Source organism: Pseudorasbora parva, chromosome 21, assembly GCF_024679245.1.
Source record: "Pseudorasbora parva isolate DD20220531a chromosome 21, ASM2467924v1, whole genome shotgun sequence".
NCBI lineage: Eukaryota > Metazoa > Chordata > Actinopteri > Cypriniformes > Gobionidae > Pseudorasbora > Pseudorasbora parva.
Window position 1 is genome coordinate 6,676,544 of NC_090192.1, and position 23,779 is coordinate 6,700,322.

Consider the following 23,779-nt stretch of genomic DNA (forward strand, 5'->3'; position numbering starts at 1 on the left):
GTGTGAATCAGCCTTTAGAATAAATGTAAATGATATCTAAGTTTTTCTTTTTACCTTATTGGAATCGAAATAAGGAATCGCTAAGAATCAGAATCGATAAGCAGAGTTGGAATCGTTAATTTTTTTTTAATGATACCTAACCCTAAGTATGATGAATCATCATAAACATTCTGCTTTATTTCATTTATTGTGTTCCACAGAAGAAAGTCATATAGGTTTGGAATGACATGAGGGTGAGTAAATAGTGAATTTTAAGTAAAGGTTCACCTTGCAATATCTCCTGAATGCTTTCATTGGCGAGCTGGGAGGGTGAGACGCCCTGTAGGGAGGAGATGAGCGGGTCACATCCAGCACTCAGGAGCATGCGGCAGGTCTGCAGATGGCCGCAGTGAGCTGCACGGTGCAGCGCTGTCTGACCCAGGTTATCTACTGCATTCACCTGCACATCACAACAACACGTTGATGGGAAAAGCATCATAAACTACCAGTGCATTACTGTGAACACGACTTTTGTTTGATTTTACAAACTGAGGGACATATCAAAATGATCTGATGATTTCTGATTGAAATAGGATATTCAACAAGACTAAAAAATTAAAGGGGCGAGAATTGGGAAGTCACTGGATTGTGTTATGATGAAATCTGTATTAATGATTTTTATTTTGAATTCATGTTCAATCACAAGGAAAGTCTAATTTATTTTTATTCTGCTTTTCACAACACATTGTTTCAAAGCGGCTTTACAAAAAATCTGGATGTTGATGTTTATAATATCTTAATACCTTATGATCGCATTTAGCAGATTAGAGCTGGGCTAAAATATAGTTAATATTTTGCGACAGTGTAAGCAATCAAGCAGTTGATTTGCCTTATATAATAAATAGATGGACGGACGGACAGACAGACAGATGGATAGTTGAATAGTTCGTTACCAATTATTAATTTGTTAGTTCATTCCAGTTATTAATTCGTTATGTTGAATCACAGATTCATGTATTTTCATCCTGGTGGCACAACTGAAGGTTGACAGAATAATTGTGATGCTAGAAAACATCTGTGGTGCCCATGTATAATAGATGCTTTTACTGCAGCTGAAAAATCTCACTTACTTTCGCCTCATGTTTCACCAACACCTCGATGATGTCATTGTGGGACTTCTCAGCGGCAAGATGCAGAGGTGTGAGGAAGCTGTGTAAGAGACAGAGATACTGGATATGATACACTATCACTAAGACACCCTTTGCAAACCCCAAACAATGTGACTAACTCACTCTTTATTCTTCTCATTGATGTTGGCTCCTTTTCTGAGCAGCAATTCACAGATCTGTTTCCTCTTGGGATAGGGTGACATGGAGGCACAATGCTAGCAAAGAAAATCACAGAAACCTCTTTTGTTCACTTCAAGACCTATAAAAACCTCCTCTGAAATATTCTCTAGATGGTTTGTGTTTAATTCAGAGGAGTGTGCATATCAGCTGTTTTTAACTTTTTCAATCAAGGCTCATGCAATAGGATTTAATCGTTGAAAATATGTTTTTTGCAGTTATCATTTTGAGTCTTTTAAATAAATTGTGATTTTGACTAACGAAATGTGTCAGTTTCATTTTTTTTTTAAATCCTTGAAAGAAATCAATACTTTTATTTAACAAGGGAGCATTAAATTAATCAGTAAAGTGACAGTAAAGACATTAATAATGTTACAATGCAAAATATTTCTATTTCAAACAAATGCTTGGTTTTTCTTTCTATTTAATCAAAAATCCTGAAAAAAATATATAATGTTTTCCACAAATATATAAAGCAGCACAACTGTTTTCATCACTGATAATTATAAGAAATGTTTCTTGAGCACCAAATCAGAATTTTAGAAAGATTTCTGAATGATAATGAGAGACAGAAAACTAAAAAGTAATTGCTGCTAAAAATGTTGTTTTGTCATTACAGGAATACATTTTTATATATATCACAATATTACTGTTTTTACTGTATTTTTGATCAAATAAATGCAAACTTGGCATAAGAGACTTCTTTCAAATGAAATGCCAAATTTGCTTGCATTACATGTATACTTTTTTATAATACATATAATAAAAAAGCCTTACTAGAGCTGTCTCCTGGGTTAGAGGGTGTTTGAAGTTGATGGTCTCAAGGGAAAGGTGTTTTTTAAAGCCGGCCATGTCCGCCTCACGTGCTGCCTGCAGCAAAGCGTGACCTCTGAACTCATCTGCAACAGAGAATGACACCCCATCAGTCAAATACATACCGAACAAAACGTGAGCTGCTCTTATAGCAGTCACATGCTTACATCCCAGACGCTCTTTCAGCAGGGCGGTCGGGGCCAGGTCCATCACGCTCTTGTTGTGGCAGTTGAGGAAGGTGGGGTCGGCCCCATAGCTGAGCAGGAGAGAACAGACCTCCATTCTGTTTTTTGAGGCTGCCTCGTGCAAAGGTGTGAACTGCCACAGGTCCATAGCGTTGACGCAGGCTCCATGCTGCGGAAAATAAACAGACGGAGTGTAGTTACCACTTCAACTAAAATGAAAGAACTTAGAACAAGAAAGCAGACAAGAAATGTGAATACCTTTACTAGCAACTCAGCTACCTCATAGTGACCGTATGAACAGGCATTGTGAAGAGGCACAAGATCACTGTAAACACAAGGCCAAGCGTAAGATAGTATAGAGTGATTTAGTGACTACAATAATGAAAGAAGATTGTTTCTGACTAGTGTTTTCGTCTAAGGCGCTATATACACACTGTTCCGAAAGTTATGCTACAATTATACATGTTAACATGGGACTAGTGTAATAGAATTGAATATTAACCTTGTCTGTACAAAGTTACATCCAATTTTCCAACTATGTATACAGTTAAATATTTAATTTAATTTAATTTAATATTTAATTCTGGATGATAGTGGTATGTGATAATTATTTGCATGAAATGGGCAAATTAATATATATATATATATATATATATATATATATATATATATATATATATATATATATATATATATATATATATATATATATATATATATATATTAATGTATTAATCATGACAGCTCTTGATCCTGACAGCTCTGTGAACATGTTAGATATGCTGCTGCTGCTTGAATAGGCACACATCAATCTTGTAGCAGATCTAGGCAGGTGGTGCTGGGGAGGTGGAGGGTTTCAGAGGAACTCTAATGGCGCCCAGCGGAACACTGAACAAGACTATTTAAATTAGAGGTCGACTGGTTTTCCCGTGTTGTGTCCATTGCTGTAGCAGCTAAGAAGGGTTCGCTGTCATTATACAGTATGAGAGTGGCCTCTAGAGGCGAAATAAAAACTATCACTGATGCCTCTAGGTGTTTGTTTTGACACGAGGCTGTGCGCTGCACAAAGCAGGACACGTCAGATGCAGATTTTAAACAGAAAATGAAACGGTAAGTATATAGCACACTACCATACGCGTTTTCATTTCATTATAAAATAATACATTTGTTGACTAGATGCTGCATTAGTGGAGAACAGCAGTACGTTTGCCATCAAGGCTGAGAATTGTTATTATCCATTTGCCTAAGTTTACATCCTGCTGGTCCCTTTAATGCATTCATAATGCAGCTCAGATTTTAAAGCTAGTGATGTGAGAAAGCAAAACACATCTTCATTCAGCCAACATTCGGAAACATACAAACTAATCAGAAACACATTTGATTTCAGCTCTTTTTTATCATCACTGTAATACATATTTTGTTATTTTTAATTAGATAATCAAGGGTTCTAAAATAGAAGGAAATATAGTAAGAGAGTATACATACAATACATATGTTACGTATCTATTTTTAAAGCTATGGCATTTGTGTAGATATTTAAAAATGTCCATCTTTAAGCATGACAGCTGTGCTTCTTTAAGAATGTTTGGAGTTATAGGAAATGGCAACCAGAGTCTATTTGTAACATTAACAAAATATAGTTAATTGTTCATTTCAACATTTACCAATACATTTTAAAGTTATCTCTCTTAACATTAGTTAATGCACTGAACTAATATGAATGATCAAGGTATAATTAATATATTAATATTTTTTATATTTAAAAAGTACAGTACATTTTTATGGTTCAGAACTGTTTTTCAATTTTTGTGAATAAAGTTCAGCCCTATTTTATGTGTTATGTGTGTTTTTATTCAGTATCCATTTTACAAATTATCGGTTGATCTGTTATCGTCCAGTATGGGCCAACCTAGTTAGCCTTATCAGTAAAATCCACTATCGGTTGACCTCTAATTTAAATGTTGAGCTAACAATCTCATTGGCTGCAGAATCAACAGAAGCCATTATGGTACTGTGCATCTCTATAAAGGCTGTAAAGCCAGTAAAAAGAGACTGGAATTATGCCTGCAGAGCGTCTTGACCCATAGACGTCCATTTAAAGTGCATGATTTTATTTGTTTTTGAACAAACTGAAGGGGATCTATTTCTGTGCTAACTGACAGCATAGAGCTTAACTTGTATAGCACTTTGAGTCACACTCGACACAGACATCGCACCCTTTGTCTTTAGCGTGCACGTCGGCTCCATGCTGCAACAACAGCTGCACTGTCTTCACACGATTATAACCCGCGGCCAGATGCAGAGGAGTGGACTGCAAACAACAAACAATTCATTCAGAAACACATATGCAAAGCATTTATTCAGATCAAGATGCACGTGGAATGTGGACCTATTACTTATGAAATGCCTGGCTACATTATATGTTTTATTTGAGTAGCTCAGTAAACATTTAAGGATGGTTTTACATTAACAATCCCATTGTCAAACAGATATTGAGGCAACATTAGCAAATATACTTTAATAAATCACCTTCCTTCCATCACTAGCGTGACAGTTCACATTTAATGGTGTGAGGAGGCTCATCAGCTTTTCTTCATTTCCACTTCTGTATAAAAGCAATGAGCGGCAAGTCAATTAAAAGAAAAATGTGAATCACGACAGCAATTTAGCTCAGCAATATTCATCTCTCCTCAGGTCTCCTGAACAATATTGAGCTTAAATTGTTTTTACCTTGCGCTCTCGAGGAGTTCATCCTTTCTATATTCACCTAGATTTAAGAAAGAATGAAGTGTATTAACATAAAGGGAAATCTCATTTGAGCCCAAATGAAAAGCTAAGCCACCAGGAGAACATGCCAGCCTTGAGTAAATTGCCAATTACCAGAGACAGTTTTATAAACAAATAGAGGAAACGCAAATGGGAATTGTGGGAATAACACTGAATTATTGTAAATACGAGTTTCCTAGTTAAAAAGTCCTAGAGGATATGACTGCCCTCTAAAATTGTACTGGAAGTTCCTGAGTTGGGAGGGCCATAAACTTTAAATGTGGCGGAGGTAAGAACGACTGTTGCTGTGACTGCTTTTCTTTATTCGTTTTTTTCCCACAACAACTCCATTGCCTTGTCTTGTCATTTTAGTAATGCATGTTTACATTATGAAAAACAATTTGGATGTTTCCTACACAGCGAAAATAGCCTGTATTTGGCCGAAAAAACAATATCTAGATATCATTTAGGCTGAAATAATAGTTTTCCAATAAATAGGCAAGAATAAATCTGGACTCCTGATTCCTGTTCTTTCTGACAACAGAGCACTTGAAAATGACAAGCTCAGAATCAGAACTTCAAAAGTGGGAAGTAGGAAATTTCCAATAGCATGTGAAGGCAGCATAAGAATCAAGAATTTCTAAAAGACATGTAATAAAAACAATAAAAAACTAAGTTCTGCAACTAAGAATCACTTAGTTCATCCATGAATCTGTTGATAATTTATTTTTGATTAATCAATTATTCAGAAGGAAAAAAATCTCAAAATTATTAATAAACAAATAAAAAAAATATTTCATTTTAATCAACAATTTAAAAAATATTATTCCACATCCTGCCCAATGATTTCCTCCATACAGCGTGCATTTTAAAGGCAATGAAAATCAATTAGATAAAAATATTCTGTTCAAAATAATAATTTTTCCATGAATTGCACAGTTCACACTGTATGTTTGTAGTGTTACACAACTCGCAAAGAAAATGTTGCATGTGTTTGTATCATTTCCCAGAAGCCAGTCTTCCTCTCGCATTACATTCAATCAGACTGCAGTCTAGAGCTTCAAGAGGTTCAAGAGCTCACTCACCGGTCAGCACAGCTTTGGTGGAGGCTTCAGCCAGGTCAAGCGCTGTCCTTCCATCAGTGTTTCGGATGGTTGGCTCAGCACTATGTTGCAATAAAACTACCAACGACAAACATGATGTGAACAGTTATACATTATACATTCAACATGCAGATGAGATCCACGCTTGATGTGCTTTTTTCATCAAAACAACTTATTATGAATGTATGGAATTGGATTGGATTAACTATATTAATCCTGTTAACGAAACTGATTTGCCACCAACTTTGACAATACAACCATCAAACTCAAACCATTGACACTGTAAACTTGTCTGGCTATCATCAGACCAAGCTCATTATTCAAATGACTCTGTATGCAATTGGATAGTCAGTCAACCAATCAAACCACAAGAGGCGTGATCAACGGGCAACAACCCAGCTTCTCTATCTGTCATCGTGTTAAACCAGGCAATAGTGCGCCAGGTGAAAACGCCAGTCTGTGATTGGTTCCCGTAAAAGTGTAACAGAAGCAGTAGAAATGAATGTACGGGTTTCAAGACTGAGTTGTAGGGCGAGATCAAATCACCAGCAGATTTACCCAGTCTAACTGTAAATTTTATTACTAGAAGACCATATTTTACCAATGCAGACGTCGATCTTGCCCTTGATGGCAGCCTCGTGGAGTGGGGTGTAATTCCAGTTGTCTCTGGAGTTGGCATCGGCCCCGTGTTGCAGAAGCAGGCTGACGACCTCAGCGTGACCAAAAGAGCACGCGTTGTGCAGCGAGATTAGACCGCCATCATCGCAGGCGTGTACGTTAGCACCGTTTTGAAGGAGGTAGTCCACCACATCTCTACGGCCAAAACCTGCCACAGAAGAGTCAAAGAGCCGTGGGCTTAATAGATGGCCCGCTTCTGTCAGCTCAGGCCCAACTTCAACATTACACTGCAATACTGGGAGTTTTAATATCAATCAATAAAAAAATAATAAATGTTACTGAAAACGTAATGTTTATTTAAAAAATAAAAGTCTATTTTAAAAGTCTATTTCATCATATTGTTTCTAAATTAATTATTTTATTCATTCAATAAACATTTTTAAATTATTAAATAATGAATACAATGAAACACTATTATTAATTAGCTAATAATTTTAGATTTTCAATTTTATTAAAGGGGTGATGACATTTGCCTTGATCTTTTGGCATATAAAGAGGTCTTTGTACAATTAAAACTTCCTGCAAGTTTCATAGCTTAAGACGTCCTCCCCATTATAAACAAAGCATTTTATTAATACAAAATTCAAAATATTGTGGATCCTATGGGGCAAGGTGACATCATAGCACCAATCTTCACTACTCTCTCTCTCTCTCTCTCTCTCTCTCTCTCTCTCTCTCTCTCTCTCTCTCTCTCTATATATATATATATATATATATATATATAAACATGAACTAACAGTGAAAAAATATTCTAAAGCATTTATTAGTTTTACTCTTAACTTATATAATTATACATTATTTTAATCAACAGTATCGCTGCATCTGTTGATATTCTTTAATGGACCAGAACTGACAAGAACCAACAATGAACTAATATTACCAAAGATGAATAAATATTGTAAAAACAAATGTATTGCTCATTGCTATGTTAGTTGCCTAGTAGTAATTTATAAAGGTCCTTTTTTATAACAGCGTCTATGCAAGTAAACATAATTAGGAGGCAATAACGCTGACTAAGTGATTTCAGTGTTCCAGAAATAACATTAACACGTGGTGTTTTTATAGACAACTTAATTATATTTACACTAACATCAATAAATAAAAATTCAATAATCTGAAGAAAAAAAACATACAAATATGATCATAACTAGGCTTAGAAGCGTCTGCCTTTTGTAGCTGATTAATTATTAATGATATGCAAATTCAATTGTTATTGCGATATAACAGGTACAAGGTGTACAGTAATAAAATATATTATTGAGTGATACAAATAGCATAGAAAGAGTCAACAAGAAACAGAACACAAAGTCTTGTTTTTAGAATAGAATAGAATAGAATAGAATAGAATAGAATAGAATAGAATAGAATAGAATAGAATAAAAAATCACAGTGGCTCTCACTGACCCGCAGCGAAGTGCAGCGGGGTGGATTTCCTGCCCGCCGTGTCCCTGCTGTTCACATTCTCCGGGCGCACAAGCTTCTTCACCCGCTCCAGGTCTCCGCTTCTGCAGGCCTCGAACAACTCCCTGCTCGGTTCGGCAGACCCGAAGCTCTCCATTAGCCCCGTGAAGCGCCGGACCGACATGGAGAAGCTAGGGGCAGATAGTGGGAAATGTGGAATGCACACTATTCCAAAGGCTTGACATGAAGACCGGAAGGAGCCGCGGATCTCCACAGTTAAAGCCTTTTTATAACATCCATTAGAAGAGAAGAAATGATTCAGCTCGAGTGTCACTACAGAGCTGTCAATACGGCCGTGTCTCAAAATCACAGAGATGAAAGAAACGGATAGATTGTCAATTCGCGAGATCGTGGGACTTGAAAGAGGCGGGGCTTTGTGCCCGGAACTTGTCTCTTATTGGTCAAGTACGAGTCAGAAAGAATAATAATAATGAATGCAACCATAGACATATATATATGTCTAGGCTATATAAATGCAAAAACAGTGCACTCCTATTTTTTTCAGTAGCCTCTTGGACAATACTCTCCCATTACATTTTCGGAAACACTTAATGTCTCCCCTTGTTATACATTACGTGTAGGCCTATTACATGGATTTACTATATTAACAATTATAAATTAAAGGGTTAGTTCACCCAAAAATGAAATTGATGTCATTAATAACTCACTCTAATGTCGTTCCTCACCCGTAAGACCTCCGGTCATCTTCAGAACACAGTTTAAGATATTTTATATTTAGTCCGAGAGCGTATGCAAGTGTATGCACACTATAGGCTACTGTCCATGTCCAGAAAGGGAATTAAAACATCATCAAAGTAGTCCATATGTGACATCAGTGGGTTAATTAGAATCTCCATAAATTTGAGGATTGAAAACAAAACCGGAAGAGAAGACAATGCTGAATAAAGTCGTAGTTTTTGTTATTTTTGGACCAAAATGTATTTTCATTAGAGTGAGAACATTAGAGTGATTCATTAATGACATAAATTTCCTTTTTGGGTGAACTAACCCTTTAAAGCATAATTACATGCAACTAACCCCAAACACCTTACCTACCCTAAACCAATAGTAAGCAGGCAATATGTAGTTAACTGTTACTCATTAATAAAGTCTAGGCTAACCAAATTTTCCTGTCATCCTTTTTTTTTTTTAATTATTATTATTTGTTATTGAAGGGTTAGTTCACCCACAAATTAAAATTTGTGGGTGAACTAACTTTTTAAAAATTAAAATTATTTTTTTTAAATTAAAATTATTTCATTAATTCCTCTCATTTGGGACAAATTTGAAACAAAATGTATCTGAAAAATAGACACAAAATACAAAGGTACAAGACGGGGGGGAAATACAATCCCATGAACGACACATTTGAAACGTAAATGACAAGTATAAAACTTGCGGGATTGATTTTTGTAGAATCACAAGGGCAAAGAGTCTTTCTGTAAAGGGCTCCCACCAACATGTTGCCAAATGAGTTAGGCCTAATACATGACAAAGTTTTTTTTTACATTGATGCACTGGTTTAAAACAAACCAAAAATTTGAATAAATGTTTCTTTTAACTAGTTATTCCTTTTCTATTTATGTTATTTTTTAGAAAAGCCTTTCTAGGGACCCGAGATGCAAATTAGCTTATGCTATATGTGCATTAGATATTTTCCAGTTTTCGACTGGAATCGTGTTTGTTTCTAATCTCTGACTGGTAGAGATTTTTGCAGATTCGTGGTTAATGTAAGAAATCTAGTCCTTAAACACACGATTATTAAAAAAATATTTTTTTAAATAATGCAAGATGTTTGCTTTTAACAGAAGCATAGGCCTATATACCATTAACAACCTCGCAGCTCAACAGTTTTCACCTCTGAAATATTATATACCCTATTCTGTTAGGCCCATTTTAACAGTGTGTTTTCAAATGATTTCTGTTGACCGTTGTTATTAGGTATAAAAAGATAGTCAAGACCGCAGCAAAAACAGCGTTTTCAGTCACATGGTGTTACTTTTCTCAGAGCTGTTCATGACGGATTAATCACATTGGTCTGTGATTATTATTTGACTAAATGCAAACGACGTTCAGAGTCAGATTTTATTCCAGCTCAGTGTGGTATCTGAGCCGACACGCGCCCCCTGGAGGAATATAGCTGACTCGTCGCGCATGATGATGCCCAAAAATATGAGTAGTATGAAGCTGCAGTCTCGGAGCCCGCATCCACAGTCCCGCACTCAGAGTCCCGCATTCTCAGACCCCTCGTTTTTAAGAAACAGCGCCTCCTGCTGTTCTGAACACCGTACAACACCCTTATCCAAATAAGATGCAATATTACGGTGTCGTTTCATTTAAAGTTTTCCAAATAAATCTAAACAAATTAACGATTTTGCAAACATCTTTGCATTCCCTAAAAATGTCATTGTTTTCTCTGACTAACAAAGTACCCAGTAGTTTTTTGTTTTTGTTTATTTAAATAAAAGAAAATTACTGATGGAAGATATACAATTACAGATTGAACTATCCTTTGAAAAATGTTATGTGATATTCTATTGCTACAATGTTTTTTTAATTCCAATTCCAATGTTTCTTTCAGGTCAACCTATGCTAATGGTCTAATTAACATATTATACATTGCTAGCATTAAAAACCTGTAGATATCTGGAATCCAAAGCAAAACTCAAACAAGAATAGACAAAACACCAATAATAAACACATCTGTACAATTCAAAAATGGTATTACTAATTGTAAACTGTATTATTTACAGTAGTTATTATTTTACCTTATGCAATTGAAGATACAAAGCAAAGTCACTATCACAATTCTTTCTTCCTTTTGTCTTTGCTTTGTCCTGTTTACCGCAATATGATGTTTAGGTGATAGTTAAAGTACAGACTCGTTCATTATTGGGGTTTTGTCTATTCTTGTGTGAGTTAGGCTATGCTTAGCATTCCAGATATAAAAAAATATGGTTTTGTAATGTTAGCATTGCGTATTATATGTTAATTAGACCATTAGCATGTGAACCTGAAAGAAACATTGAACAAAAAAAAGAATTGTAGCGATATATCACATCATATTTTTCAGGGGATAGTTCAATCTGTAATTGTATTTTGTCCATCAGTAATTTTCTTTCAATTGCCCACACTCTTTATTAAATAAATAAATAAATCAACTGCGTACTTAGTCAGAGAAAACAATGACATCTTTTGGGAATGCAAAGATGTTTGCAAAAGTGTTATTTTGTGTAAATTTATTTTTAAATGAAAACTTTAAATGAAACGACACCGTAATATTGCATCTTATTTGGATAAGGGTGTTGTGCGGTATTCGGAACAGCAGGAGGCGCTGTTTCTTAAAAACGAGGGGTCTGAGAATGCGGGACTCTGAGTGCGGGACTGTGGATGCAGGCTCCGAGTCTGCAGCTTCATAATGTTGAAAAATATGTCCAGGAATGCAGTTCACTTGGTATTGAGAGAGGGGGAAATATTTACCCGGAACTTCATTTAGACCCTGGTTCCTGCGGTCTAAACACACCAAGTACCACCCAAAGTTCCTGGTTCCTGGGTAAAGTTCCTGTGGTGGAAACGGGGCTAGTGTATGGTATCTTGTTACGCAATGACAGACCAACTATAGATATCAGTATATCAGTAAACCCCTAGTATATACCAGCTATAAAGTGGTTAGGCTACATGAAAACTGAAAAATATGATAGGCTATAGTCTATTTCACAACTTTCATCATTATGAATGCGTTCGATGTGAGTTATATACTACCTGAACAGCGAATTCACTTGAGTTGAAAAGAGGCTGGCATAATGCAAAGACTCGGTGCTGCCACCTTCAGTGCAGTGCATGCTTTGTTTCCATAAACGTGTTGCATGTGGATAACAGCAGCTTGAAATTAAGTATATACATATTTTAAATGTTTAATCACATAATAAAATAAATGTACTTTTTCTACAATTTATGTAAAAAATAATTATAGTAGGAGAAAAAAAGTCTTATATTAAACACTTTAATATGCTTTATACAAAACAAGATTGCCTTTATTTAATGTTTTATACCATAAAAAAATTATATTCATGTACATTTTAAAAAGAAAATGTCAATGTTTTTTCAAAAGAAGCATTCAAAAATCCTTATCCCATCAAATGTTATAGTCTTTTGAATACAATTAATATTGAAATTCAACATTCAAAATGGAGGAGGTGGAGGAGGTGGTGGAACAAATTTTCCTCCAGTATTAGGTGGAGGAGGAGGAGGTGGTGGTGGTGGCATGGAGGCATTTTGGGGAGGTGGGGGTGGTGGAGGAGGTAGCGAAGACCCACCATAGGCAGAGCTAGGAGGAGGTGGTGGTGGAGGGGGTGGAACAGCTGTCTTGCCCTGAAGAGGAGGTGGAGGAGGTGGAATAGGCACATTGCCTAGAGGAGGAGGTGGAGGAGGTGGAACAGCCATGTTACCTGGGGGAGGAGGAGCTGGTGGAGGATTTGTCGATGTCATTATGGTATTTTGGACAGGTGGAGGTGATGGAGGGGGAAACATAGAGCCCCCATACATAGAATTGGGTGGAGGTGGAGAGGGAGGAGGGGGTGGGGGTGGAGCGTCTCCCATCTCTTCATCTAGGAGAGGCGGAGGAGGCAGCATGGACAGGTCGGGATAGGCATATGGAGGTATAGACGGGGAGCGGTCAGTCTTGAGTGAAGGAGATGGTGAAGCTGCAGAGAGGTCAGGAGGAGCCGTGAAGCTAGAACCCACCCAGTCCGGCACTGTTGGAGGAGGAACCGCGATACCTAAGAAAGACCTGAAACCATGGCAAATACATCAGATTATCTGAAGACAATGGGAAAATGGGACTAACCAAAGCAGCAAAAGCCATACCAGTTGAAGGTGCTGCTCTCCTGTGTGCCAAGTTGTTGGAAAGAGTCCTGATTGTCAGTCTCAGTTTTTGGCTCTTCCTTCAATGTCACAGGTCAGGATAATATTTTGAAATAAATAAATCCAATCGTCAACAGGTTTTTAGGTCAAAAATACAGCGCAAATTATTTAATATAATATTACAATATTTTTTAATTCCATTACAAAGCTTTGTTTCTTCTTATTTTGGTTGCAATAAATCTTAGTAAATCAAATAAATAAATCAAGTACGTCATTCACATTTTATATACATTGAAGTATTATTAAAAAAAAAATACTATAAATATTACGTACAATACCTTTCAAATGTTTGGGACCATTACATTTTTTTATTTTTATGTTTTTGATTAAAAATACAGTTAAAGCAGTTATATTGCTTAATAATAATTTCCGATATATATATATTTTTAAAATATATTTTAAAACACAGTGATGCAATGCTGAATTTTAGCATCATTAGTACAGTTTTCAACGTCACATGATCCTTCAGAAATCATTCTAATATGCTGATATGGTTTGGTAATAAGAATTATTTCTTATTATCATTACTGAAACTTTTGTGGAAGTTGTGCTACATTTTAAATACCTTTAATGTCATTTTTGATCTATAAAATGCATTTTTTTTATTTATCATACTGATCCCAAACTATTGAACATTAGAATATAAGGCTTTAACCTAATATATAGAATACATAATTCTATACATTTTATGCCTGATCCAAATATTAGATCGCATACTTATACAGTCTTGTTCAAAATAATAGCAGTACAATGTGACTAACCAGAATAATCAAGGTTTTTAGTATATTTTTTATTGCTACGTGGCAAACAAGTTACCAGTAGGTTCAGTAGATTCTCAGAAAACAAACAAGACCCAGCATTCATGATATGCACGCTCTTAAGGCTGTGCAATTGGGCAATTAGTTGAAAGGGGTGTGTTAAAAAAAATAGCAGTGTGGCATTCAATCACTGAGGTCATCAATTTTGTGAAGAAACAGGTGTGAATCAGGTGGCCCCTATTTAAGGATGAAGCCACTTGTTGAACATGCATTTGAAAGCTGAGGAAAATGGGTCGTTCAAGACATTGCTCAGAAGAACAGCGTACTTTGATTAAAAAGTTGATTAGAGAGGGGAAAACCTATAAAGAGGTGCAAAAAACGATAGGCTGTTCAGCTAAAATGATCTCCAATGCCTTAAAATGGAGAGTAAAACCAGAGAGACGTGGAAGAAAACGGAAGACAACCATCAAAATGGATAGAAGAATAACAAGAATGGCAAAGGCTCAGCCAATGATCACCTCCAGGATGATCAAAGACAGTCTGGAGTTACCTGTAAGTACTGTGACAGTTAGAAGACGTCTGTGTGAAGCTAATCTATTTTCAAGAATCCCCCGCAAAGTCCCTCTGTTAAAAAAAGGCATGTGCAGAAGAGGTTACAATTTGCCAAAGAACACATCAACTGGCCTAAAGAGAAATGGAGGAACATTTTGTGGACTGATGAGAGTAAAATTGTTCTTTTTGGGTCCAAGGGCCACAGGCAGTTTGTGAGACGACCCCCAAACTCTGAATTCAAGCCACAGTACACAGTGAAGACAGTGAAGCATGGAGGTGCAAGCATCATGATATGGGCATGTTTCTCCTACTATGGTGTTGGGCCTATTTATCGCATACCAGGGATCATGGATCAGTTTGCATATGTTAAAATACTTGAAGAGGTCATGTTGCCCTATGCTGAAGAGGACATGCCCTTGAAACGGTTGTTTCAACAAGACAATGGCCCAAAACACACTAGTAAACGGGCAAAGTCTTGGTTCCAAACCAACAAAATTAATGTTATGGAGTGGCCAGCCCAATCTCCAGACCTTAATCCAACTGAGAACTTGTGGGGTGATATCAAAAATGCTGTTTCTGAAGCAAAACCAAGAAATGTGAATGAATTGTGGAATGTTGTTAAAGAATCATGGAGTGGAATAACAGCTGAGAGGTGCCACAAGTTGGTTGACTCCATGCCACACAGATGTCAAGCAGTTTTAAAAAACTGTGGTCATACAACTAAATATTACTTTAGTGATTCACAGGATTGCTAAATCCCAGAAAAAAAAATGTTTGTACAAAATAGTTTTGAGTTTGTACAGTCAAAGGTAGACACTGCTATTTTTTTGAACACACCCCTTTCAACTAATTGCCCAATTGCACAGCCTTAAGAGCGTGCATATCATGAATGCTGGGTCTTGTTTGTTTTCTGACAATCTACTGAACCTACTGGTAACTTGTTTGCCACGTAGCAATAAAAAATATACTAAAAACCTTGATTATTCTGGTTAGTCACATTGTACTGCTATTATTTTGAACAAGACTGTATAATATATAACATTAAAACATGTCTAATTTTCTTTTAATTTAATCAGAGTAAGTAAAAAACAGCAGTGTTAAGTTTGGATGTATATTTGCTCACATTTTTGCTGGCTTCCCAGTGGCTGTGGCCCAGTTTGTCCAGCCGGCTGTAGGATATGGGAACACGTTTGTACACAAGGAACGGCTCCGGTCCTCCTGCTGGGGGGACCATCTTCTGAGTCCGGGGAACTTTTGACTGTTTGGTCAGCACTCCGATCTCTCTCCGGGCAATTTTCTCCTTGTACATGCCAACTGTCTGAATGTGAATACTGACATTTAGAGGCTATTCGCGGCATATGCATCTATGACAAGATTATTATATATGTCTATAAACCATGCAAAAACTGGTGTTTCATATTTCTTCAGTAGCATTGTTCCGACTTGCCCTTAGTAATGACTGGCATTGTATTTCACAAGATCCTGGTGCTTTCCGTTAAATGATAGCCAAAGCTCACCAGAGTCAGCATGTTGACGGAGGACTCCATCTGTTTGAGCTGAACCGTCTGCACATCTAACAGCTTCAGCACAGACGTGGCCAGATTGCTTATCTGGTACGAGACACTGGCCAGGGCCTGCGCGGTGAGAGCTTTGGACTCTTCAATCACACTCCTAGTGTCCTGAACCTGAAGATAAATAATCAATTTTCAATGTTTACTCTTCCAAGTTTGTTTTAATAAATTACCGCTGATTTAAAGAACTCCAGACTCGTCCTGGCTTGAGGATTTATCAAAAGGTCTTACATTTTATAATCTGAATATTACAGAAAAGTGTGCTGTGTCGAAAAAAATGCTTCATTTGCAGACAGAGGTATAAAATATCAAGGAATTGGGATTAAAATCTTGCAATGTGAATTTGCTTCACTGTGAATATATCAGCGGCCTTTATGCTCACCAAGGCTGCATTTATTTCAGTTCTATAGAGAAGCAAGAGCATACTTGGTTCATTCGGTAATAATGTCACATTGAAGAAACAGATTCAGCAAATGTTCCAGTTTTTATTTGTGTTAGTACTCTGGAGAACATCAAATGTTTCTATTTACAATGTGTTTTTACAGCAGTGAGCAATATAACCAATCTAGGCAGTTGTGGCCTAATGGTTATACAGAGTTAGACTTGGAACCCGAACAAGTGTGCCACCAAGTGGCAGCCTCCCCCAGTCTCTCTTGAAGCCAATACCGAAGTGACTTAAACTGCAGTTCATCAAATGGCTCCAGAAGGGAGCAGGATCTCATTGAGCCCCATGTTAAAATGCACAACTTTACAGCCGAAAAAAAACATGTTTACAGCCTGGTACAAATTGTGGTTTTGGTCTATACGGCTAATTTTGCCTTTCATAACAACTGTGAGGGGGTGAATTGTTTTATAACACTTTACATTATATAAAGCCTTAAAGTTCAGGGCGTGGCCACGTTGAGTGACAGGTGGACTGCAGTTTTTCTACTGTCTGTTAGTCATCACCTCAGCTCCGCCTGCGTCCCGCCTCTTTGCCTATTTTCAGTTATCCGGGAGTGACGCATGATGACAGCTCGACCCTACTTTACGTTTCAAAACTGCTCTTCAGAATCCTACGGGTGACGTCACGGACACTATGTCCATATTGTTTTTACAGTCTATGTGTGCCACACTAGTCCTGAAAAGTAAACTGAAGCCAAAGCGTTTCGATCGCCCCCAGGTGACTGAACGCAGTATAGGTCATAAACCCCGCCCTCTCCATGAAATGTAATGGGTCATAGACAAACTAAACAATCAATTTACACTTTACACATTTTTTCCAAAGATGGTTTCTGTCATTTTAGGCTTTTTTTTATCACGCTGATGTTAGTTCACATTTTCGTTCTTTAAATAAGTTTGATTATAGTTAGTTATTTGACCCTATAAAATGGGGGTGTGATGTTATGATTGACAGCTGAGATTGACGGTTTCTCTGAGTGTTTTCGGGAACTTCAGGAGGAGATTGGAGCTTCTACATTTCCATAACAATTTATTTCTCAAAAAATGTATTAGGCGGGAGTGTGGGCGGGACTTTGATATTGTGGCTCAACTTTGTGCTTACTACGGCACAGACTCGAGACCCAAGATATCAGCGGCATATTTGGACACTGGTGGCTTCGCGTGCATCAATGGAAGATAGTGAAGGCGCGTCATCTATTATTATAATTTTTTTTTACTATCTATGAACCCAAAGGTTGGAGGTTTAATTCTCAATTCTGGCAGTGAACAACTGAGGTGCCCTTGAACAAAGCACATATCTATCCCCCAATCGCTCTCCGGGTGCCCCAGTGAATGGCTGCTCACTGCATCGGGTGTGTGTATCCACGGTTTACAGTCAGCAGCGGTGCCAGGGGGGGTTCTTGGGGGGTCTCAAGACTCTCCTAAAAAATGCCTTGACCCCGCATTTGACCCCCCGCCCACCCATCAAGATTTAAAAATGTTTCTCTTCAAACTACGCAGAACAATAATAATTAATTATTTGACATTATAGGGCTGTCAAAATGAGCACAAAACATGTTAATAATGCGTTAACACAAATTAATTTTATTAACGCAGCATGCATTTTCAGTTTGATCCATGGCCCATAGTCGGAGAAATGTATCAGACATAGGCATAAAGGATGCTGCAACAAACATTAATAGGGAAAGAAAAGGGTTAACAATAACATTACTCTGAAACAAGTGCCGTTATAGCCTACATAAGCTATCATATTTTCTCCTTAACTTTTATGAGACTTCAGGTCGAAAGAAAAGTGTGTTTTTTCACTGAGCACGTTCTCTGCAGTCCGAGCGTGATGCACTGAAGCTCACTCGTAGACAGTCACTGTGCAGTGCAGACATTTGAGCTGATTATTGCAGAATTTCGTGAGATTGTGATGAACTGAGAAGAGTGACAGCTTTCTAGTGATTATAAAGGGAGCGGCCTTTGAATATACTACTGAATATAATCCTTAATATTAAAGCCCTGCAAATTATATTACACAAAGGCGTTTGCAAACATGCATTCAATAATAACAGACCTCCAGGATACAGAGATGGATCCCTAGATAAACATGTTAAGAACAGTTTTCATGGAGTACGAGGAATACATACCACAGCCTTGTTTAGGCACGTATGCCCTCAGTACAAACAGCACACCGCTGAAGACCAGCCTCAAGAAAGGTGTTCAGTAATTCATCCATGTGAATAAATAATTCAGAGAAATTGAGCTTTGAGCTATGATTTCCATTTTTAGTGCGAAACTTCACTTTTAGTGCGATACTTCAAAATCCAGTTATTAAATCTAGTTAAAACCTTTACAAGAAACGTCATTCACAAACATTATAAAAATACTAGACTAATTATCAGTGAGTGTAGTTTAATACAGCATTTTTATATCAGTACACATATATTTTAGGCCTAATGTAAACAAGATCACATACTATCAAATAAACTCTCTAAAATACTCTATTTATGAGAAACAAATCAAATCTTATTAATGCAAATTTGATGTATAGAAAAGCAATCAAATGAATTGTCTCACATTGAGGTATTTGTTCTGACAGTAATCGGCCACCCTGTGCAGGTTGCTGTGGTTGTCTAGAAGAGCTTTTCTTGCCGTCGGAATCTCTTGAAGGATTTTGTCTATGCACTCTTTACAGTTGTTGTCTCTCATTGTGCAGGTCTGCAGTGTGATGTCTGCTGCTGGCTATGGCTCCTCTCTACTGACTCTGGTAAGACAAAACTAAGGTGAGCAAGAGAACGACTGAAGGGAAGAAGACAGGCGCGGACATGTTGGGAGAGTGGGTGTGTGTGTGTGTAAAGAAGTTCTGCGCACACTTTCAGATCTCACTATAATCTTTAGAGCACACATGAGTGTTTTTCTATCTATCTATCTATCTATCTATCTATCTATCTATCTATCTATCTATCTATCTATCTATCTATCTATCTATCTATCTATCTATCCATCCATCCATCCATCCATCCATCCATCCATCCATCCATCCATCCATCCATCCATCCATCCATCCATCCATCCATCCATCCATCCATCCATCCATCTATCTATCTATCTATCTATCTATCTATCTATCTATCTATCTATCTATCTATCTATCTATCTATCTATCTATCTATCTATCTATCTATCTATCTATCTATCTAAATGAGTAGTTCTCCCCAAAATGTAAATGATGTGCAAAGTTTTTTCTCCCCTTCTGGTTCTGGTTAGTTATTTCATCCTTTTCAGAGCTTGGCAGCCCCTGGTCACTGTATGCTTCTATTTTATTGGAAAGAACAATGTCAACATTCTTCAGTAAATGATGACAGGATTCAATTATTTTACACTACCCCATTGTAATTTTTCTCAGTCGCTTTGGGATACATTTCTTGAATCATCCACGACATATGCAAAACAGTAAGTGCATTTCTCAAAACAATTCGTACAAATAGCAAAACCCCAAGGATTACCTGCAAAAGCATAGCCATGGATGCCAGCCGAACTAGCCTCGCCCACAACATTTATTAGGTTGGGAAGTTAATATTCTGACTAGAATTGAAAATGACCATGTCAGGCTAGCAAAAGCCAGTTTATTGCTCAAAAACTGTAAAAGAGAGAGAAAAAAATATAACAAATGTCTTGGTGTGACCACAAGAGGCCACAATACAGCTATCAAAGTGTATTAGGTCCTTTATTTCAGTTCAGATAGTGTGTGGAATTCACTACTTCCCTTCTTTCACACATTGTATTACAATGCATTTGTGTCTGTTAATAGTTCATTTAACAATATGTAAAGCAATCTACCTTTTTCCCTTCAGAAAATCAAATAAATATTTAACCAAGCTAGTAAATAGTAAACTATTCTATGACTATAAAACTCTGGTACGTGTCGCTGATACAACAGAAACAATTGTCAGTCAGATACTTTTAAAGTTATTATATTGCTGTTAATGCCCTATCATTCTGAGCTGTGAATTTTAATGATGTCTCTGATAGGAATGGCTATTGCTGTTATGAACAGATAAGCCACCATATTTCCCCCCGTGACTGATATTTTATGAGCGAAGTCTGTGTGCATCTGGGGTTAAATGATCATATCGTTATCGCTTATCTGCATGACAGTTAGTGCATCACGTTTTTACCAAAGAGGTAAATAGTACCATTTTCTTTCATGCAGTAAAGAGCATATCAGCCTCCCTGCATATTCGCCATATACAAAATTATATATTTATAATGTGTTACAAATATGCTCAAACATTAAGACTGAAACATATCATGCTGTTAACTGCTCACACAACATTGAAGATCTTTGTGACTGATAACATTAGTGCTTTCCAGGTGAGGGGAAATATTTTCCACAGGTAGACTGTCCAGCATATAGAGCTATTGAGAGAGTTCAATGAAAAAAGAAATCCATCCTGAAACAATATTGCCTTTGTTTGTGAAAGGTCTTTCAAGGGTGCTGCAAAATGATCCATATGACCTTTAAATATAATTAAATTTGGTCCTTTATGGTCCAATTTAGCTCTTTCTTCATTGATGGACATTCAAAACAAATGCCATAAATTAACTTTTTGTATTTAAAACCCCCCCCCAAAAAACCAACAACAACATATAATCCTAAATATGTAATCTTATATTAAATTAAATATTAGAGGCTAAACTTTTTCCTGTTCTCTTGCTGCTCGGGACAGTCACACTAGTGTGTGTTTTTGTGGTGCCACCAGCCAAGCAGTGTTGTCGTCATGTAATTTTCCAGTTGATTGGTCACATGGCATTTACAGCTGCTCAGGTGATTGGCAAGAGGTTTCAAATCACATACCTCCAGTGGATCCTCTCCCAGTTGAGCAACTGCAATTGTGATTAATAGGATTGCTAACGGATAGCTCTCTCTAGATATTACTCCTCCCTAAAAATTGGTCATGCTCTGTTTCTGATATGGTCATATCAGCTTTTAAAAGGGAGAAGAAAACATTTCCCATCTTTTGCTGTTGACGTCAAAGGTGTCCAATCAAACAAGGGTATTTTGGAGCAAATTCATGTCATTTGGTTATATTTCAAAGAAAACTCTTTCAAAGTTATCTGGCATTTAATAATGTTCTCAAAACATTAGCACAAAAACTCTTTTTTTCAATTAAGCAATGCATTTTTTTCTTTCAAAAACGTTTTTACATGGCCGTTCATCAAGTTTTTTTTAAATGTTATATTTGGTACTTTTGAATGTTCTCTTAACATTTGCATAACCAAGAAAACATTAAAAAAAGAGTTTATGTAGGGATAATTTTAATGGAATTTGAACATAAATATGTGTCTACACTCTACTGTGTACATGACCACGCTATAATGATGAAAATCCACCCATGCCTTTTTTATAATCCCCATAAAAAATAAAGTGTCAAAAAATTTGTTGTCTATTGTGACCATAGACTGTATAAAATAATGGTCGTAGTCTTTGTGACATCCCCCGTAGGTTTCTGAAGAGCACTTTTGATGCCCAAAGTGGGCGGAGCTGGCCATCACCATCTTGGCAGCGTGTCACTGCCAGATAACCAAAAATGGTCAAAGAGGCGGGATGTGGGTGGAGCTGAGGAACCTGGTTGCGGAAACCCCGCCCACCTAGCTCGACGGTAGCAAGAAGTCCACCTGTCACTCAGCTGGCCACGCCCTTAATTATGCAGAACTTGAACCCAGGTTTAAAATATTCTGGCTGACCCGCCAATGTGAGGTTTTCAAGGCGACCATTATTTACGTATCTCTTTAATGTTTCCATGGTGATGCATCATTGCTTGTCACACTGCAGTCACAATAGTGCTGTATGACTGATGATCTGATCTGCTTTCACATCATTTTTCCATATTTGAATTATATAAAACATTTGTTAACTATACCATGAAATATCTGATATTCCGATTGTCAAATATGGGCAAGGGGATGTGTTTTTTTGTTTAAACACCTTTATAATGAGCACGTTAGTTGAGCTATATGCGCAATGGGCGCCATTTTAGTTTGTGATGCTGTTCAGAGAATCGAATCTATTGGATTTGTTAATTCATCCACTTCCCTCGAAATACATGAAAGTAAGTGGCCGGTGAACTGGAAGAAGAATAGAGTAAACTTTAAAGTTACTTATATAATGTGTATCTGATATGAATAAAACTTGTCTAATTAATGGAAAAGATTATTATTGCCCCTTCTATAGACATCACTGTGCATTGTTGCTGGTGCTTGTGTATTTAAATGTCTGAAACCTAAAATAAAAATGCGGTTGAAAACACTGAATAGTTGTGATATGACAAGCGCTGAGCTAAGTGTCTTTCTCTGGCTCAGCGCCAGCCAACACACACAAAAAGCACATTTGAATTTAGCAGTTGATCATGTGATGTTCTTATCAAATGTACCAGGGGCCAGCCAAGACTGATCACACCGGTGTGATGGCCTGTGCAAAAGATTTAAGGCATAATATCATTTTAACATTATAAAAAAAATCACCCCCCTCACAGTTGTCATGAAGGGTCATAAGTACCCCTCATGTTTCTATATCAACATCTTTGTTGATCCTGGACAGACAACCAATTACATTTGAGGGATAAGTTAACAGTTTAGGCCAAGTTTAGGCTTACAACCAGGGTTGGGTGCTTCCACATCAGTGTTATTCATCTATTATTTCCCTCTGATTTTAGGGATAAGTTATGGGTACGGTTATGTTTAGGGGTAGGATTGGGTTTATACAAAATTTTCAAACAGAAATGTCAACAAAATATGTTGATCCAGGAACAGGTCTTACTTGGCAAAAACAGCATCTTGCGCAGGAAATGGCATTCTAAAAACACCTTGTGTTTTCCATTGCCTGCGACTCGCATTTTTGATGCAAAGATGTGCTGTGTGTGAATGGAGAAAAAAAGCAAGGTCAGTGAGAAAAGTTTTTTGGTAACACTTTACAATAAGGCTGTGTTAGTTAACATTAGTTAATGCATTAGTTAACATTAACTAACCACGAACACCACTTCTGTTTAGCATTAGTTAATCTTTGTTAACGTTTACTCACACATATACTAATGCATCTATCAACATTAACAGCACAATTAGAAAATGCATTAGTTAACATGAACTAACCATGAACAACACCTTTTTTTAGCATTAGTTAATCTTAATATTAATGCATCTATTTACTTTAAAGCAGCA

At 37.0% G+C, this 23,779-nt stretch overlaps 2 protein-coding genes across 5 annotated transcripts in view; both read right to left on the reverse strand.

Moving 5' to 3' along the window:
- The window catches only part of LOC137056155 (poly [ADP-ribose] polymerase tankyrase-2), a 31,091-nt gene extending 22,438 nt beyond the window's left edge, over positions 1-8,653 (reverse strand). For both annotated transcript variants that reach the window (XM_067430144.1, XM_067430143.1), the window contains exons 1-12: positions 8,275-8,653; positions 6,794-7,018; positions 6,175-6,270; positions 5,054-5,090; positions 4,853-4,928; positions 4,540-4,634; positions 2,582-2,648; positions 2,306-2,492; positions 2,103-2,224; positions 1,272-1,363; positions 1,110-1,188; positions 268-439 (exon numbers count right to left, since the gene is read on the reverse strand). In XM_067430144.1, coding sequence (XP_067286245.1) covers positions 268-439; positions 1,110-1,188; positions 1,272-1,363; positions 2,103-2,224; positions 2,306-2,492; positions 2,582-2,648; positions 4,540-4,634; positions 4,853-4,928; positions 5,054-5,090; positions 6,175-6,270; positions 6,794-7,018; positions 8,275-8,455 — 1,429 coding nt within the window. In that variant the 5' untranslated portion in view covers positions 8,456-8,653. The remainder of the gene's footprint in view (positions 1-267; positions 440-1,109; positions 1,189-1,271; positions 1,364-2,102; positions 2,225-2,305; positions 2,493-2,581; positions 2,649-4,539; positions 4,635-4,852; positions 4,929-5,053; positions 5,091-6,174; positions 6,271-6,793; positions 7,019-8,274) is intronic.
- Positions 8,654-12,369: 3,716 nt separating this feature from the next.
- On the reverse strand, positions 12,370-23,426 carry abi3b (ABI family, member 3b). Of its 3 annotated transcripts, none has more exons than XM_067430147.1 (6): positions 23,382-23,426; positions 19,139-19,325; positions 16,082-16,249; positions 15,688-15,882; positions 13,198-13,274; positions 12,370-13,120 (listed from the first exon to the last, which is right to left on the reverse strand). In XM_067430147.1, the coding sequence occupies exons 2-6, from the start codon at positions 19,268-19,270 to the stop codon at positions 12,514-12,516; spliced, it is 1,179 nt and encodes a 392-aa protein (XP_067286248.1). In that variant the 5' UTR covers positions 19,271-19,325; positions 23,382-23,426; the 3' UTR covers positions 12,370-12,513. The 3 variants fall into 3 exon arrangements, with proteins under 3 accessions (XP_067286248.1, XP_067286249.1, XP_067286250.1); XM_067430148.1 differs by lacking the exon at positions 23,382-23,426 and adding an exon at positions 20,068-20,121; XM_067430149.1 differs by lacking the exon at positions 23,382-23,426 and having other exon boundaries at positions 19,139-19,387.
- Between the last annotated feature and the right edge of the window lie 353 nt (positions 23,427-23,779).

Excerpts from the sequence above, each read along its gene's own strand:
- abi3b (XM_067430147.1), bottom strand. The coding sequence starts at position 19,270 with ATGAGAGACAACAACTGTAAAGAGTGCATAGACAAAATCCTTCAAGAG. Across the intron at positions 16,250-19,138 it reads GTCAGAACAAATACCTCAAT|GTTCAGGACACTAGGAGTGT; the intron begins GTGAGACAATTC and ends ATTTATCTTCAG. Across the intron at positions 13,275-15,687 it reads ACTGGGAAGCCAGCAAAAAT|GAAGAGCCAAAAACTGAGAC; the intron begins GTGAGCAAATAT and ends GTGACATTGAAG.